This window comes from Erythrolamprus reginae, chromosome 12 (assembly GCF_031021105.1).
Source record: "Erythrolamprus reginae isolate rEryReg1 chromosome 12, rEryReg1.hap1, whole genome shotgun sequence".
NCBI classification, from domain to species: Eukaryota; Metazoa; Chordata; class Lepidosauria; order Squamata; family Dipsadidae; genus Erythrolamprus; species Erythrolamprus reginae.
Genome location: NC_091961.1, coordinates 16,197,399 through 16,216,953, shown reverse-complemented (window position 1 = coordinate 16,216,953; position 19,555 = coordinate 16,197,399). Strand labels below are relative to the sequence as shown.

General features: G+C 43.7%; 2 protein-coding genes across 5 annotated transcripts in view; both read right to left on the bottom strand.

Moving 5' to 3' along the window:
- RNF122 (ring finger protein 122) overlaps nt 1-19,555 on the bottom strand; it is a 154,699-nt gene that overhangs the window by 79,048 nt on the left and 56,096 nt on the right. For all 4 annotated transcript variants that reach the window (XM_070765535.1, XM_070765537.1, XM_070765539.1 and 1 more), the window contains exon 2: nt 545-701. In XM_070765535.1, coding sequence (XP_070621636.1) covers nt 545-701 — 157 coding nt within the window. The remainder of the gene's footprint in view (nt 1-544; nt 702-19,555) is intronic.
- LOC139174910 (small ribosomal subunit protein uS7-like) lies at nt 10,030-10,724 on the bottom strand. Its single transcript, XM_070765610.1, is given in 1 exon segment — nt 10,030-10,724. A coding segment is annotated over 1 exon segment (687 nt). The 5' UTR covers nt 10,717-10,724.

The window sequence follows — 19,555 nt, the reverse complement described above, 5'->3', positions numbered from 1 at the left end:
ATGAGGTACCACTGTAGTTGGTTGAATGAACAGAGCCGATTTCATGTCCTGGTCCTACAGTATGGGACCTGAGTGCCAAAGACAATCGTTTTACATGCAAAAACATCCAGATTCTGGCTCTGACATTTAGAATCAAGTAGATTAGCAAGCAAAAGAGTTTTTTGCCTGAGACTTTGAAGAGCCTCTGCTTAATAAGTCATGACTTTAAAAAATAGCTGCTTCTTATGATATATAAACCCAACCCAATGTTTTATGGAAGAATCTACAATAAGCTCCTATGGATCTTATTTCTGACCTTGTAATTTAGTTTGAAAACTGCTGCTCTAATTCAAAGAGGTTTAAAATGACTGCAAAGCATTGATTCTTCTTAAATCTAATTAGGGATTAGATTGAAGAAAAATCAATACTTTCAAGTAACCAATTCAGTTAAAAATAGCAAGAGAACACAAAACTGTAGTCAGTAGCCCAGGTGCATTTGTTAAGTTTCCTCTGTTTTGCCATCTGAGACTTTGGAAACACAATTCCCTTTGGAAACATGACTCACCTAATGAAGTAACAGCAGAAAATAAGGCTGAGTACAAAGATGAAGACACCTGTGCCAAAAATCACCATGTAGATGTTCAGTGGCAAGTCCTGGAAAGTGATGGGAGGCATGGTACACGTTTTGTTGGTATAGATCAATCCCAGACCACAGAAGCATCCTAGAAATGAGAAAGAGAAGGGGGTAAAGTTATATATGTACTAATGCTAAGACAGCTAATTTTATAATTGATATATCATATTATCTATCCATCCATCAATAAAACTATCAAACATGGCAATCATCTGAAATAATCACAACCATTTTCGAATTTCTCATCCATAATCATAACCATTTTCAATTTTCTTATTCATAACCGTTCATAACCACTTCAAGTCCCCAGAGAGGGGCAGCATACAAATCTAACATTATTATTATTATTATTATTATTATTATTATTATTATTATTATTATTATTATTATTATTATTTTCCTCTCCTTATTCCATCATTTCATTTCATTTTAACTTTTTTATCTCTAATTTTCTTTTCGGTAATAAACTCCAATAAAATTAAATCATTGATAATTCCAATTCATTTAGTTTCATAGTCAATTCCTTTTATAATTTATAGCTTTATGGGGAAAAACTCAGTCTCTTCTTTGAAGTACTACTGTCTTCTGCTGTCTTCTGGGTTTTCAATGTCAATGTTCTTAAAAAGTCTCAAACCTCTTTCTTTTCAAATTGCATTATCCAATATGTTTTCAAACAATTAGGTCAGTTCCATCTTGAATAGTTTCTTCCTTCCACGCCACAGCTGGCAACCTCCCTTTTCATAAAAAAAAGAAACAACCAATGTGAAGGCCAAACAGATGCTTCCAAGCCATATACACAGATTGGCTGCTATATTTCCTCTGACCACTAAATAACACATTTGTTCAAATCTTCCGGTGTCTATAAAATTCCTCTTCCGCTTTCATACATGTAAATAAGAAAAATGAAAAAAGAAAAAGAATAGCCTCCACAGCAAAAATTTAAGGGGTCCAAATTAAAAAAAAACAAATTTCAAAATGGTTAAGAATCTTAAAAGTCCAATCTTGGGCATTTGCTACTTTGTCTCGTTGCAAGGACAGCTGCTTCCTGTCTCCATTTTCAGGCTGTTTTTGCTCCATTGAAATCAAATAGAGCAAATAAAATATCTAAAAATCCCTTTCGGACACTTCAACTCACCAGCACAGCTTTAAATCTCTCCTTCCTCTGTAAGTAACACCTCCAGCTCTTTCCAGATGTTACCAATCATCTATCCATCCTGGTGTTGCATTGTCTCCGCAGCTGTGTTGACTCAGGCATGGCTGCCTGGCCAGCTTCACACCACAGCTGGTGCAATACTAGGCCAGTTCATCTGGTGGGGCATGCCAGCCCCTGCAAGGCCCCTGCATCTTCAGGGAGGATGTGGTCTGGTCCAAAAGGGCCAGAACCCCGGGCAGTGGGGATTTGGAGCCTTTCCGAGGGAGAAGAAAGGCTCCTGCTTCTGCAGCCATCAGACCTCACCCCTCTCTCACAACAAGCCTTCTCTTGACAACACTCAGAAAATTCATTAAGAAACCAAGGAATGAAGTTTGTGAAATTGGGGCACCCATGAATCATGCAATTTCTAAAGCAGAGATGGGGAGTCTGTGGCCCTCTGGCTGTAGAACTCCCCATATCCTCCATCACTATTCATTTTCATAGATGCTTTTGGCAATGGCAATCCATCAACAACTGGAAGAGATTATGACCACCATGCAAAGCATTCCTTCCTCTAGGAACTAAGTAGTTAAAACTGTGCAACACATGGTATGTGTTGGTAGTGTATATCTTCTAACCATAAAACCAGACCCAGATGACTCTGCCTTGAAAAGAACTCCAGTGTCGGAGGACATCAAATAAAATAGTAAAATAGTAACATAGAATTTTCCTCAGCATCAACTTAACCACAACAGGCAATTGCCCTTAAAGGCTGAGAAGACCTTGCCTCCTCTTGTTACAGCCAATCTGGATATGTTGGATTAAAATCTCATCCTCACCAATGATGTTAGGCACATGCAGATTGGAGACCATAGCAATTAGACTTCCATGGTTCAAAGCAGTTACAGAAGCCAAAGGAGTTAATTTCCCCCCAGCCAAAAGTATGAAATGATGAAAGCCCAGTCAAATGAACTATTTAAAAAAATGGTACAGAATAGAAACTGTTGATTTCATGCAAAACACAGATCATCTAGGAGCAGTAAGAGGAAGATTGTCTTAAAAGCCCTATAAATGCAACTCAAAACCCATAAGCAAGGTATGCAAATGAATTGAGAGAGATTTCATTCTGAAGCAAAAATAATAAAATGCTAGCCATTCAGCACCAAGCAGCAGAGAAGAGTAGAAAAGGTGATTTTTCAGGGTGAATGCACTATTTTAATTATCCAAACTTTCTTTCTTTCTTTCTTTCTTTCTTTCTTTACTTACTTACTTACTTACTTACTTACTTACTTACTTACTTACTTACTTACTTACTTACTTACTTACTTACTGATTTGATTTGTATGCCGCCCCTCTCCATGGACTCGGGGCGGCTAACAACAGTAATAAAAAACATCATGTAAATCCAACACTAAAAACAACTAAAAAACCCTTATTATAAAACTAAACATCCATACAAACTAACATACCATGCATAAATTGTCAAGGCCTAGGGGGAAAGAGTGTCTCAATTCCCCCATGCCTGACGGCAGAGGTGGGTTTTAAGGAGCTTACGAAAGGCAAGGAGGGTGGGGGCAATTCTAATCTCTGGGGGGAGTTGATTCCAGAGGGTCGGGGCCGCCACAGAGAAGGCTTTGCCCTGGGCCCCGCCAAGCGACATTGTTTTGTTGACGGGACCCGAAGAAGGCCCACTCTGTGGGACCTAACCGGTCGCTGGGATTCGTGCAGCAGAAGGCGGTCTCATAGATACCCTGGTCCGGTGCCATGAAGGGCTTTATAGGTGATGACCAACACTTTGAGTTGTGACCAGAAACTGATCGGCAACCAATGCAGACTGCGGAGTGTTGGTGTTACATGGGCATTTTTGGGAAAGCTCATGATAGCTCTCGCAGCTGCATTCTGCACGATCTGAAGTTTCCGAACACTTTTCAAAGGTAGCCCCATGTAGAGAGCATTACAGTAGTCGAGCCTCGAGGTGATGAGGGCATGAGTGACTGTGAGCAGTCACCCCCAGGCCAAATAGGGCCGCAACTGGTGCACCAGGCAAACCTGGGCAAACGCCCCCCTCGCCACAGCTGAAAGATGTTTCTCTAATGTGAGCTGTGGATCGAGGAGGATGCCCAAGTTGTGGACCCTCTCCGAGGGGGTGAATATTTTCCCCCCAGGATGATGGACGGACAGATGGAATTGTCCTTGGGAGGCAAAACCCACAGCCACTCCGTCTTATCAGGGTTGAGTTTGAGTCTGTTGACACCCATCCAGGTCCCAACAGCCTCCAGACACCGGCACATCACTTCCATTGCTTCGTTGACTGGACATGGGGTGGAGATCTAAAGCTGGGTATCATCAGCGTACTGATGATACCTCACCCCATGCCCTTGGATGATCTCACCCAACGGTTTCATGTAGATATTAAATAGCAGGGGGGAGAGAACCGACCCCTGAGGTACCCCACAAGGGAGAGACCTTTGGGTCGACCTCTGATCCCCCACTAATACCGACTGCGACCGACCTGAGAGGTAGGAGGAGAACCACTGAAGAACAGTGCCTCCCACTCCCAACCCCTCCAGCCGGCGCAGAAGGACACCATGGTCGATGGTATCGAAAGCTGCTGAGAGGTCAAGGAGCACCAGGACAGAGGATAAACCCCTGTCCTGGGCCCGCCAGAGATCATCCATCAACGCGACCAAAGCAGTTTCCGTGCTGTAACTGGGTCTGAAACCCGACTGTTGGGGACCTAGATAATCGGCTTCTTCCAAGGACTGTTGGAGCTGTAGCGCCACCACCTTCTCAACAACCTTCCTCATAAAGGGAAAGTTGGAGACTGGATGATAGTTATTAAGTACAGCTGAGTCCAGGGAAGGCTTCTTGAGGAGGGGGCGCACAAGCGCCTCCTTATAGGGTGCTGGAAAGGAGCCACTCCTCAAGGAAGCGTTGATAATCTCCTGGATCCAGCTCTGTGTCACCTCCCTGCTGGCCGAAACCAGCCAGGAGGGACACGGATCCAGTAAGCAAGTGGCGGAACTCATAGCTCCAATGGCCTTGTCCACTTCATCAGGTGTCACCAGATTAAACTCTTCCCAGACAGGTGGACAAGTACGTGCCCCAGTCACCTCGACTGACTCATTGTCAGTCGACTCTGCTTTCCGATTGGAGTCGAGGTCCGCCCGGATCCGAGCGATTTTATCAGCGAAAAATGAGTTAAAGTCCACGGCACTACTCTGCAAGGGCTCCCCAACTCCCCCCTGGTTAAGAAGGGAGCGGGTCACCCTAAACAGAGCGGCCGGGCGAGATTCTGCTGATGCAATCAAGGCGGCATGGTATGCGCATCTTGCCGCCTTGAGCGCCACTTTGTAAGTCTTAATATGAGCTCTTACAAGTGTTCGGTCGGATTCAGACTTACTCTTCCTCCATCGCTTCTCTAGACATCTCTTCTGGCATTTCAACTCCCGGAGCTCCTTGTTGAACCATGGTGCTCTACTGGGTCTAGTGCCACGGAGAAGTCGCAACGGCGCAATCCGGTCAAGACCCTCTGCTGCCACCTTGTTCCAGGCCTCAGCAAGAGATTCTGCCAAACTGTGGATGAGTGCATCTGGAATAACTCCAAGCGCCCTCTGAAAGCCCTCTGGGTCCATCAGGCGTCTGGGGCAGAACTTCTTAATCGGTTTCGCCTCCCTGCGGGGAAGAATTGGAGCCAGGAAGTTAAGCCGCAGTAGAAAATGATCTGACCATGACAAAGGCAGCACTTCTAAGCCCCTTAGTCTCAGATCATTACTCAATTGCTCAGAGAGGAATACCATGTCGAGTGCGTGCCCCCCCCCTCATGAGTCGGACTCTGCACTACTTGAGTCAGGTCCATGGCTGTCATGGTGGCCATGAACTACTGTGCTAGCCCAGAGGTTTCACCGAGTGACGGCAGGTTAAGGTCCCCCAAGACCGTAAGCCTGGGGAACCCCACCGCCAGCCTGGCTACCTCCTCCAGCAGCACAGGCAGGGCTGTTGACATGCAGCTGGGAGGCAGGTACGTGAGTAACAAGCCCACCTGAACCCCTAAGTCCAACTTCACCAGGAGGGACTCGCAACCCGCGATCTCTGGAGCAATGAGTCTACGCAGGCACAGGCTCTCCCTGGCTATAATAGCCACTCCTCCCCCCCCCTTCCCTGGGGTCGAGGCTGATGCCATATCAGAAACCCGGCTGGGCAGATTTCAGAGAGAGGAACTCCTCCCTCCGGGCCCAGCCAGGTTTCGGTCACACAAGCCAGGTCGGCCTCCTCATCCAGGATCAAATCCCGGATGAGGAGAGCTTTATTTACCACCGACTTGGCATTGAGTAGCAACAGCTTGAGCCCAGGGCCAGAATTACACTCATCACCAGTGCCTTGAGTTATGCTCATGGAGCCGGAAGAAGGGATCGCTACTAAGCAGCGATCCCTCCTTCCCCTGGAACGGCTAGCTCCATGGCTTCCGCCATACCTGCCTCTCCCCAGCAAAACCAGGATATTTTGACCCTCTGCCATCCCAGAGATAAGTGTCCCCCCACCTCCTGCCCTTCCAGCATCAGGTGTGCCTGAAATTTCATTCATATCATATTCATTCATTTCATACATATTATAATCCCACCCACCCACCCTATTCCATCTATCACGCCCCTCCCATTCATTTCCATTCACACCATTCCATTCATTCCAATGATTATGGATATCCATTATTAGGTAATTAATTAAAAAATAAATTAATTAATAATGACTAAGATAATCCCATTCACTCATAACATACATAAATTAGCCCCTTAAAATTGTTTTAAAAGTAATAATATATAATACATATAATTAATCCCTCCTCAGTGGTGTTGGGGAATCACCTTGGCAGCAAAAGCCAATTTGCAGGCTGATGAAATGAAAACAGAGGAGTGAACAACTCGCTTTCTCCCAACCATTGCAGGATGATGAGTCTCAAAAGGTCAAAAACTAGAATCAGTTCTGACATCTTTTGGCCTTAATACTGTCCTGTATTCCACAAGTGCCAGGTTTCCACAACCATTAGGAAGAACACCTGTGAAATTATGGCCACCACCTATGACAACAGCATTTAATTATTATTTTATTTGTCATAAAGTTCAACATGAAAAAATGACACAAATAAGTGGATATAAAGAAGCAAAACATAACCTGGGTACAATAGGACAGGGACAGTAGGCATTCTGGTGCACTTATGCACGCCCCCTTAGGGACTTCTTAAGAAACGTGTAAGGTTCATGGTAGACAGTTTAAGGTAAAAGGTATGGGGGTTATAGAAACTAACAGCAGGATCAGGTAAAGTATTCCAGTGTCAAGTTGCCAGTCGGAATTCAGACAAATAAAACTCAGAGTCCTTTTATAAAGGTTCAAAAGTGAATTTATCAAAATCAGAACTTGAAGCATTGAAAGAAAAGAAGAGTCTAAGGAAAAATGGCGCGTACAGCATATATATAAAAAAACCATTCCACCCCCTGCTGGGCATTTGCCCAATCTCCATTGTCCAGATGCATCAGGTGCTACATGTTGCCCCTCCCATCACTCTTCAGGAATTTTCCATCTAACGGTCTCCTCCTGGCACTTGAGAAATCGAAACTTAACTCTCCTCCTGCACGCTTCCCAACCCTCCTTGATCTCTAACCCCACCTCATCTCTATTACAACAAAGCACAGAATGCAGCAGCATAGCGAAGGTTGACATTCGCCCCCCCCCCCTAGAACAGGGACTTCAGTCCTAGAAAACAAACAGAAACATCACCAATGTATACAATTCATCATTAGGGCTTATCAGGATATTTCGTTCTAAAATGGTCAATTTCTCTCTGGGCATTCATGTGTTTCTCATCAACCCATTCCGCATAAGATGCCGGAAAATGTTTCCAAGCTACTAGATATTGAGTCCTGCCCCTGTGTTTATGGGAATCCGGCACTTCTTTGACCTCAAAATGTTGCTCACCCTCAATGAGTGAAGGGGCTGGGGGATCCGCTTGCAGCGGCCACAAGTCACTTGTTCGTTCCGGTTTAAGTAGACTCACGTGGAAAACCGGGTGAATCTTTCTCAGCTCTTTTTGCAGATCTAATTTCATTGCCACTGAATTCACCACCTGCATAATAGGGAAAGGCCCCTAGCTTTTTAGACTTTTGAGTGGTCCTTAGGAACCTAGTGGAGAGATAAACTCTATCCCCCACCTTATAATCCACTACAGCTATCCTTTTCTTGTCAGCCTGGGCCTTATGGGAGCTATGAGCCTCATCTAATGCCTTCCGCACTATGGGCTAGGTTGCCTTGAGTTGCATTACCCAATCCTTCAATGATGGGTGTTGAGGCTCATCTTGGGGTAATTCTGGGATTGGCACAAAATCTTGTCCATTTATCAACTTAAATGGAGTGAACCCATTCACTATGTAGTGAATTGTTATAGGCCGCCTCTGCAAATGGTAACAGATCACTCCAGTTATCTTGTTGATAATTCTGGTAACACCTAAGGTACTGCTCCAGCCCAGAGTTAGCCCTCTCACACACCCCATTTGTCTGAAGGTGGTGGCTAGAGCTGAGCCCTTGTTTTGTACCCGAAACCCCAAGAACTCTTTCCAAAAGTTAGAGGTAAATTGTACTGCTCAGTCCGATATGATCCTCTCAGGAACCCCGTGAAGACGATATACATGTTGTATAAACATTTTCGCTAATGACCTGGTGATGGGGATTTTGGAACATGCCACAAAATGAACCTGTTTGAAGAAAAGGTCAGTCACAACCCAAATCACAGTATTCCCCCCGCTTTCAGGTAGGTCCACAATGAAGTCCATTGAGATTTCTTTCCAGGGTGCCCCAGGCCTAGCCACTGACTGCAACAGTCCTTGGGGCCAATCCGGGGGCCATTTCACTGCCGCACACACTGGACAGCTCGCTACATAGGTCTCGATGTCCTTCTTCATCGAAGGCCACCAAAACTGCCTTCTCAATAAATGTAATGCCTTTAGGAACGTGAAATGTCCAGCCACGTTAGAATCGTGTCCCCTTTCCAGAATCGCTGACCTCATGGATAGAGGAACATATAAGCGGGACCCTAACCAACCTAGGCCGCTTCTCTTGGTGCAATCTCCTTAATTTGTCAAAAACCAATCATCGGATTCTAATGCCTTCTGAAGATCCGTCACCAGACTGTCAGGAAGCTCCATCTTCCCTGAACCCTGTTGTCTGGTCAATGCCAGGCACGCTGCCTGTGCTGCTTGAAACACTGGTTGAATTGTTTCCCCCTGATATGTAGCGCAGCGAGAAGTTGAACCTACTAAAATGCTGCGCCCACCTAGCTTGTTTTGGGGACAACTTCCGGGTTTTTTTTAAAGCTTCTAGGTTTTTGTGATCCGTCCACACCTCAAAAGGTGTTTAGCTCCTTCTAGAAAATGCCTCCAAGAGAGTAAGGCCCAGCGTACTGCAAACACTACCTTTTTCCATACAGCCCACCTCCGTTTGGTTTCAGTTAGCTTTCTAGGTGTGTATGCACAGGAACGTATGGACAATGGAGATTGGGCGAATGCCCAACAGGGAGTGGAATGGGTTTTTTTGATATATGCTGTACATGCCATTTTCCCTCAAACTCTGCTTAATGTCAAGCTGCCAGTCAGAATTCAGACAAATAAAACTCAGAGTCCTTTTATAAAGGTTCAAAAGTGAATTTATCAAAATCAGAACTTGAAGCATAGAAAGAAAAGAAAAGTCTGAGGAAAAATGGCGTGTACAGCATATATATAAAAAACCCATTCCACCCCCTGTTGGGCATTCGCCCAATCTCCATTGTCCAGATGCATCAGGTGGCACATATTGCCCCTCCCATCACTCTTCAGGAATTTTCCATCTAACAGTCTCCTCCTGACACCTGAGAAATCGAAATTTAACTCTCCTCCTGCATGCTTCCCAACCCCCCTTGATCTCTAACCCCACCCCATCTCTATGACAACCAAGTGAAAGAATGCAGCAGCATAGCGAAGGTTGACATCCAGACATTTACTACTCTAATTGCACAAGTTGTATTTTCTGCAATCAAGATTAGAGCAAATTATATTTAGTTTATATCTATTGATAATCCTAGTGTTATTGCAGTTGAAATTAAAGGTAAGATGTTAAAGTAGATGATCTTGTGTACTAAGCTTGGGTCACAACATATGCATAGTTTTATCCAGGCCTAAAATGTCAAGTCTACTGGAATAGGTAATTTTGTTGCGAGCAAAGGAGTTGAGTACTCTTCTTGTAAAATACCTCTGGACCCTCTCTAACGTATTAATGTCTGAAATACAGTGTGGGTTCCAGGCAGGTGAGCAGTATTCAAGGATAGGTCTGGCATGGTATGCCGGTTGGACTTGGCCACACGCTCCAGCTCATCCTTCTTCTTGATGGCATAGGAGTTGGAGGAACCCTTTGCTGCATTTATCAGCTCATCTGCTAGGCACTCAGCTATGGTCTTTATGTTTCGGAAGGCAGCTTCACGTGCCCCGGTGCAAAGTAACCAAATAGCCTGATTGACACGACGCAGTGGTGACACATCAACAGCCTGCCTCCTCACTGTGCCAGCACGACCAATACGGGTGGAGTCTTCACGAGGGCCACTGTTGATGATGGCATTCACCAGGACTTGGAGGGGATTCTCTCCTGTAAGCAGATGGATGATCTCAAAAGCATGTTTAATGATGCGCACAGTCATGAGCTTCTTGCCATTGTTGCGCCCATGCATCATCATGGAGTTGGTGAGGCGCTCCACAATCGGGCACTGGGCCTTACGGAAGCGCTTAGCAGCATAGCGCCCAGCACTGTGGGGCAAATACTTAGCATATTTCTCCTTCACAGCAATGTAATCCTGCAGGGAGATATCACTGATTTGGACATCATCTGTGCTCTATTTTCCAAACAGCTTGATATCAGGGGTCTCTGCCACAGCAGGGGCTGTCTCCCAATCCGTCATTCTCCCCGTGCGCCCTCGTTAGAGGTGTAATTTTATCAAAAAGAAAATTTCATAAAATAAGGTTGACAACTCTTAATATCTTTTTAGCAATGTTGTTACAGTGAGCTCTGGAGCTTAGATATTTTGAAATGAATAAATCAAGGTCCTTTACAGAGTGTGAGTCATCTTTTAGATAATTTCTATCCAGCTTGTATTTGATGTTCTGATTTTTATTGTCAATATGCAGGTCTGAACATTTGTTAGTAGAAACTGGGAGTTGCCAAATGTCTGGCCATTCAGATACATAATCTAAGTCATTTTGTAGGGTAGTAGAATTGTCTGTGGTGTTAAAGTTTTACATCATCGGTAAAGAGGATGCAGCTGCTTATAATATGATTGCAAAGGTTGTTTATATAAACCACAAATAATGTTGGTCCTAGAACACTGCCTTGGGGAATACCACTATTAACTAGTGCTGGGTTTGATATAGCATTTCCAATTTTAACTACTTGTTGCCTGTTTGATAGGAATGCAGCTAGCCACTTGTGCAAGGATCCAGAAATGCCATAAGTATTTAGTTTTAACAGAAGTTTGTCATGTACTACAGAATCAAAGACTTTGCAGAAATCTATGTAGACTGCATCTATTGCTTTACCCTGGTCAAGCTGAGAGGTTCAAATGGTTTTGCAATGTATGAGTTGCAGATTAAAATGACAATTTTTCCTGAAACCAAATTGCTTATTAGAGAGTAGGTTATTTGTCACAAAGTGGAGAGTGATGGGTTGGTTTATTATGACTCCCATGACTTTACAGGTGATATAGCAAAGGGAGATTGGTCTATAATTATCAACAAGGCCGAGGTCACCTTGTTTGAAGTTAGGTATGACTGTTGTTAATGACCGTAGCTCAGACAAAGAGCTCATTTTAAAAGATACTTCATAGATGGTGCATGGAGGTTCAGGTAGAGCTTTTTTAGAAAGAAGGCACATATTGCATCAGGACCAATAGATAGAGATGGCTTTAGTTTGTGTAGTGGTCTTCAGTAAAATAAATGTGGATTAGATCATTGCAATTGCTTGAGCTATGACTAGGAAATGAGGGGGAGATGCCATTGCTGTGTGGGATTGGTAGCTTGAACAGTTCTGCACACAATGATATGAAAATTGAAATGAGAAAAGTAAATCTTATTGGTTTATTTTGCTGATATAATGCATGCACCCCCCCGTTTCTGTGAAATAGTCTTCACTTTATGGATAGTTTTGCTAGCAGAATGCATTCTATTTTGCTAAAGTTGGTGTGGGATTTGTAGCTTGAACATTTCTGAACATAATGATATGAAAATTGAACTGGAAAAATTGATGCATAATGGTTTATTTTGCACATAAAGTTATTTCAATTTATATAAAAATTATGCTGTTAATTTCAAACTTACATACTTTTTTTTAGTAAAATGGATTTCTTTCATAAAATTAGTTATCTGGCTACAATGTGGTTGATTTTCAAAAGGATATTCCAAATATTTCTAGACAAATATGTACAGTGGAACCCCGACATAAGAGCTGCTCTACTTAAGAGCAACTCGAGATAAGAGCTGGGAGGGGAGAGATATTTTTGTTCTACTTATAAGCCCAAATTCGAAATACAAGCGCCAAGGAGCTGTCTCCTGAAGCCAAACGCTAACTTCCGCGTTCGGCTTCAGGAGACAGCCGCGAAGCGGCGCGCGTGTTTTAAAAGGTTGCAGCCGGCCTGGGGGGCTCGGGGGGGTGCTTGCAGCTTTCTTTCTTGCTCTTTTTCTTTCTCTCTTTTACCTTCCCTTCCTCTATTTCTTCTTTTCTTTCTCCTTCTCACCTTCTTCCCTCCCTCCCTCCCTTCACTCATTCCTCTCTTACTCTCCCCTTTCATAAGTTTCCTTGCTTCCTTCCTCTGTTCCTGTCCCTTCCCCCTTTCTTTCTTTCTTTCTTTCTTGCTCTTTTTCTTTCTCTCTTTTACCTTCCCTTCCTCTATTTCTTCTTTTCTTTCTCCTTCCCACCTTCTTCCCTCCCTCCCTCCCTTCACTCATTCCTCTCTTACTCTCCCCTTTCATAAGTTTCCTTGCTTCCTTCCTCTGTTCCTGTCCCTTCCCTCTTTCCTTCCTTCCTTCCCACCCTCCGTCCATTCATTCACCCATTCCTCTCTTGATCGCTTAAAGCCGGTCCCTGGTGCAAAAAGGGTTGGGGACCTCTGTCCTACAGGATTGGGTGGCAGAGAAGTTGAACATATGTAAACTTAAAAGTTTAAGAAAGTTTACAAGTTAAGTGAAAGAAACTTCATTATTCATTTATATGTACATGTACATTTCTTCATTAAAAACATGTCTTTCTGCATAATTTAGACTAACTTTGTGAGTTTTTTGAGGGCTGGAACCAATTAAAATTATTTACATTAATTCCTATGGGGAAAAGTCGTTCGAGATAAGAGCTGCTCGACTTAAGAGCCCAGGTCCGGAACGAATTAAACTCGTATCTCGAGGTACCACTGTATAACAAATGACAATAATGGCACACAGCAAGCCCGGGGGGGGGGGTGGCCCTTTTGTGGGAAAAATAAACCAATAAGAACCATTTTTTTCAGTTCATTTATATTTTTCTTATGTTCAGGATTGTTCAATGTAGTATATCAAACCTTTTGGGGGAAAATTCCTTAGGGATTTGTAGCCTTAAAAAATATAAATTTACACGAAATTCAGAAAGGATGGGGGAGGGGCTTTTTGATCAAAATAGAAATATAAGTCTCAATTTTTCCAGTTCAATTTTCATATCATTATGTTCATAAATGTTCAAACTAGTTTTCCAGTTGAAAAAGTTTTCAAAAAGACCAAATTCAAGTACCTAAAAAAATCATTTTGGTCCGGGTCTATATGACCCGAACAGACTAAACGTGACTTTTTTTTTGCCCACAAAAAAAAATTTCCCCCACACCCACAAATATTTTTTTGATGATCAGCATTGTTAAATTGAGTAAATGAATGCCTAAGATTTTAAAGAATATTTCGGATTTGGAGCATAAAAAAATAAAAAGTGAAAATGGTTGCAAGCATGTGAGGGGGGGGAGGACTAATTTCTGATGTTGAAAAACCAGTAAGAATCATTTTTTTCAGTTCCTTTATATTTTTCTTATATTCAGAAATGTTCAAGCTACCAATCCCACACCAATTTCAGTAAAATAGAATGCATTTTGCAAGCAAAACTATCCATAAATTGAAAAAACTTTCACAAAAACGGGGGGGAGGCACATTTATGTGCAAAATAAACCAATAAGGATTAATTTTTTCATTTCAATTTTCATATCATTGTGTGCAGAAATGTTCAGACTACTTTCCAAGTGAAAAAAGTTTTCAAATTGACCAAACATAAGCACTTCAAATGAAGAGTTTTCGGTCCGGGTCGTATGTGACCCGAACATAAGATTTGTGACTTTTTTTGCCCAGCAAAAACTAAGCCCCACCCCCAAAAAAATTCTCATAGAGAGAACCCCTGAAATGATGAAAAGTCATGAAATTTCAAGTTTCAGATATGCAGGGAAATTTTTTTACAGGGACTCAAACTTGGCTTCGGGTCACATAGACCCGAAACAGAAAGGACATCATTGTTACAATCTTCAACATTTTGTCCATTTAATCATGGGATGGTTTTTCAGTCTTTAAGTTTGGTATTTAGGAAATTATAGTATTTCCTATTGGATTGGTTTGGATTGGATTTTGTATGTAACAGCTCTTTTCCCATTTGCAATGGTAATTGGTACACTCTGTTATTATCTGGTGGCACACAGCTTTGTATTGGCTTTTGTAGAGGTAGATATGGCGGGAGTCATGGGGCTAGCCGTTCTGGAGGAAAAAAAGATCGCGATCCCTTGTTCCGGTTCTGTGAGCTCAACCTGGGGTTCTGGTGACGAGTGTAATCCTGGCCCTGGGCTCAAGCTGCTGCTGCTCAATGCCAGATCGGTAGTAAATAAAGCTTTCCTCATCCGGGATTTAATCCTGGATGAGGAGGCCGATCTGGCATGTGTGACTGAAACCTGGCTGGGCCCAGAGGGAGGAGTTCCTCTCTCGGAATTATGCCCAGCTGGGTTTCAAATATGGCATCAGCCTCGACCCCAGGGAAGGGGGGGGGAGTGGCTATTGTAGCCAGGGAGAACCTTCGCCTGTGTAGACTCGTTGCCCCTGAGATTGCGGGTTGTGAGTCACTCCTTGTGAAGTTGGATTCAGGGGTTCAGGTGGGCTTGTTACTCACGTACCTGCCTCCCAGCTGCATGTCAACAGCCCTGCCTGTGCTGCTCGAGGAGATGGCCGGGTTGGTGGTGGAGTTCCCCGGACTTATTGTCCTGGGGACTTCAATCTGCCATCACTCGGCAGTTCCTCTGGATTAGCACAGGAGTTCATGGCCACCATGACAGCCATGGACCTGACTCAAGTAGTTCAGGGTCCGACTCACGAGGGTGGACACACACCCGATATGATATTCCTCTCGGAGCAGTTGAATAATGGTCTGAGACTAAGGGGCTTAGAAGCATTGCCTTTGTCATGGTCAGACCACTTTCTACTGCGGCTTGATTTCCTGGCTCCAATCCTAACCCGCAGGGAGGCAGAACCGATTAGGAGGTTCCACCATAGATGCCTGATGAACCCTGAGGGCTTTCCGAGGGCGCTTGCAGTTTTACCAGATTCACTCGTACACAGCTCGGCAGAGTCTCTTGCTGAGGCCTGGAACAAGGCTGCAGCAGAGGCTCTCGACTGAATTGCGCCATTGCGACCTCTCTGTGGCACTAGACCCCATAGAGCTCCATGGTTCAACAAGGTGCTCCGGGAGTTGAAACGCCAGAAGAGACGTCTAGAGAAGCGATGGAGGAAGAGTAAGTCTGAATCCGACCGAACACTTGTAAGAGCTTTTATTAAGACCTACAAAGAGGCACTCAAGGCGGCAAGATGCACGTACCATGCCGCCTTGATTGCATCAGCGGAATCCCGCCCAGCCGCCCTGTTTAGGGTGACCCGCTCCCTTCTAAATCAGGGGGGAGTTGGGGAGCCCTTGCAGGATAGTGCCGAGGAATTTAACTCATTTTTCGCTGATAAAGTTGCTCAGATCCGGGCTGATCTCGACTCCAATTGCATAGCAGTATCAGCTGACAATGAGTCAGTCGAGGTGACTGGGGCTAAATGTCTTTGTCCATCAGTTTGGGAGGAGTTTGACTTGGTGACACCTGATGAAGTGGACAAGGCCATTGGAGCTCTGAGTTCCGCCACATGTCTACTGGATCCGTGTCCGTCTTGGTTGGTTTCGGCCAGCCGAGAGGTGACACGGAGCTGGGCCCAGGAGATTGTCAACGCCTCCTTGGGGAGGAGGTCCTTTCCAGCCCTTTATAAGGAGGCAGTTGTGCGCCCCCGCCTCAAGAAGCCTTCCCTGGACCCAGTCATTTTTAATAACTACTGTCCAGTCTCCAACCTTCCCTTTATGGGGAAGGTTTTTGAGAAGGTAGTGGCGCTCCAACTCCAGCGGTCCTTGGAAGAAGCCAATTATCTAGGTCCTCAGCAGTCTGGATTCAGCCCGGCTACAGCACGGAAATTGCTTTGGTTGCGTTGTCCTCTGTCCTGGTGCTTCTTGACCTCTCAGCGGCTTTCGATACCATCGACCATGGTATCCTTCTTTACCGGCTGGAGTGGGAGGCACTGTTCTTCAGTGGTTCTCCTCCTACCTCTCCCGTCGGTCGCAGTCGGTGTTAGTGGGGGGTCAGAGGTCGACCACTAGGTCTCTCCCTTGTGGGGTGCCTCAGGGGTCGGTCCTCTCCCCCCTGCTATTTAATATCTACATGAAACCGCAGGGTGAGATCATCCAAGGGCATGGGGTGAGATATCACCAATACGCAGATGATACCCAGCTATACATCTCCACCCCATGTCCAGTCAGCGAAGCAGAGGAAGTGATGTGCCGGTGTCTGGAGGCTGTTGGGGCCTGGATGGGTGTCAACAAACTCAAACTCAACCCAGACAAGACGGAGTGGCTCTGGGTCTTGCCTCCCAAGGACAATTCTATCTGTCCGTCCATTACCCTGGGGGGGGGGAAATGTTGACCCCCTCAGAGAGGGTTCGCAACTTGGGCGTCCTCCTCGATCCACAGCTGACATTGGAACATCATCTTTCGGCTGGGGCAAGGTGGGCGTTTGCCCAGGTTCACCTGGTTTACCAGTTGCAGCCCTATTTGGACAGGGAGTCACTGCTCGCAGTCACTCATGCCCTCATCACCTCGAGGTTCGATTATTGCAACGCTCTCTACATGGGGCTACCTTTGAAAAGTGTTCGGAAACTTCAGATCATGCAGAACGCAACCGCAAGAGCCATCGTGGGGCTTCCAAGATTCGCCCATGTTTCTTCAACACTCCGTGGCTTGCATTGGCTACCGATCTGTTTCCGGTCACAATTCAAAGTGTTGGTCATGACCTTTAAAGCCCTACATGGCATTGGACCAGATTACCTCCAGAACCGCCTGCTACCGCACGAATCCCAGCGACCGATAAGGTCCCACAGAGTTGGCCTTCTCCGGGTCCCGTTGACTAAACAATGTCATTTGGCAGGCCCCAGGGGAAGAGCCTTCTCTGTGGCGGCCCAGGCCCTCTGGAACCAACTCCCCCCGGAGATTAGAATTGTCCCAACCCTCCCTGTCTTTTGTAAACTACTCTTTTTTTTCTTTTTCTTTTTTTTTAAATAAATTTTTTATTAATTTTAAAAGAAAGTAGTTACATATAACAAACATATAACAGTGCACAGTGCATGTGCCCATCACCTAACAACACAACACCCCCCATCACCCCCACCACCCATACAAGAGGATTCAAAAAATTTTATTTGTTTATCTATAATTCCCTGGCTCTATCCTGCATTAAGTATTACTGAAAGAGTGATCGCAGTTTATTTTCCACATTTGCATCACAGATTCTATTCAACATATATTCTTTCACCTTATTCCATCGTACCATCAGCTTCTCCAATTTGTTCTCGTCAAAATTATTTAATTTTATTTCCATAATTTCAAAGTGTATGTGGTCCACCATGTACCAGTACCATTTTTGTAATGTCCATTTCATGGAATCTTTCCAACCCAATACCACCACCGCTTGAGCACTTTCCAATGCCGCAGATTTAATTTCCCTAAATTCACCTGATTTCCTTTGTTTGATTAAAATTGCTATTTCTTTTGTAACTGTCCAATTAATATTTAACATTTTATTAATCTCATTCTGTACTTCATTCCAGAATTTCTGAATTTCTGCACATTCCCAGAACATATGCATAAAGATTCCCTTTTCTTGGCAACCATGCCAACAATTACCCTTCTCTTTCCCCTGGAAGCGTGCAAGTTGTGCTGGTGTATAGTACCATTTATGTAAAATTTTCCTTCTCATTTCTTTAATTCCCTTATTTTTAATCTTATATATATTTTCTACTATTTCTTTCATTTCACTTTCATCTATTTGTAAGTCATTTTGCCAGCATCTTGTCAAAATTTTGGTTACTTCCTCTTCCACCTGCAATAGCATTCTATATATGTTACCGGCTTGTGCTTTACTCTCATTAATCTTTTCTCTTATTATTTTTTCTAGACAATTCTCTTCTCGTAAAAGAGCTTCTTTATTCTCACTTTTATTTAGATATGAGCTTATTGCATTAATCTGCAGCCATTTCTGTTGACCAATCCACCATTCCAATCTAGCTCTGCTAACTCTTCCATCTTTCTCATATAATTGTTCAATTCTCGTTATCCCTTTGCTATTTAATACGTTAATAATTCTGCTTAAGTTAATATCTTCCGCTGTATTCAATACGTATAACGTTGATAGCTTGGAGTTCCTAGTTCCACATTTTCTCTGCCATTTAGACCATATTTCTAAGCATGCCCAACCCTCCCTGTCTTTCGTAAACTACTCAAGACTCATTTATATCACCAGGAATGGGGGAGTTGAGATATTCCTTCCCCCTTGGGCATTACAAGTTATGCATGGTATGTTTGTGTGTATGTTTGGTTTTTATAAATAAGGGTTTTTAGCTGTTTTATTATTGGATTGTCACATGCTGTTTTTATCATTATTATTAGCCGCCCTGAGTCTACGGAGAGGGGCGGCATACAAATCCAATAAATTATTATTATTATTATTAATTATTATTATTTTGAAGTTAGCTACATAGCCAGTTTTATTTTTCTTCCAAAGGGAATTTTTTTTAATAAGGATAATTTGTCCTTTTTGGCTTTGGGAGTTACTAAAGGTACATATAGATTATTGATCTTTGAACTTCAAGTAGGAAAATGTTACAATAGTCTTCTGCAGAGTTGCAGTCATTGAATAGGATTTGCCAATCTATAGAGATGAGAGGCCAGCAGCTATGAGATCATAGTTTGCTTTTTTGAAGTTGTATTTAGGAGTTCTCTTATGAGATTCTTTCTATGGATGTAAATTTAGACAAAAGTTAATCATGCAGTGGTCCCTATTGTTAAAAGGTTCTTTGATATGAAGGTTATAAATTGTGTTTAAACTGTTGCAGAAGATTAGATTGAGGCAATTGTTGAATCTAGTGTTGATAGTTACCAATTGATTGAGTCCTAAAGTAGTGATGGCATTATAGGGTTGTACGTATTGTTTCAGTTCAGCCCTCATTTAGGGTCAATTGAGTGGATAAATTTGCAAATGATTCTACATAAGCGAGGAGCCATTGTGCCGTCATTGTTTTTGTATTCTGGGCCATCATGGGAGATGTTAATAATTTCCTTAGGAAATGTGTTTGATGCTGGAAAGTTGCTGCTGCTGCTGCGAAACATAGTGATGTCATCTATTTCAT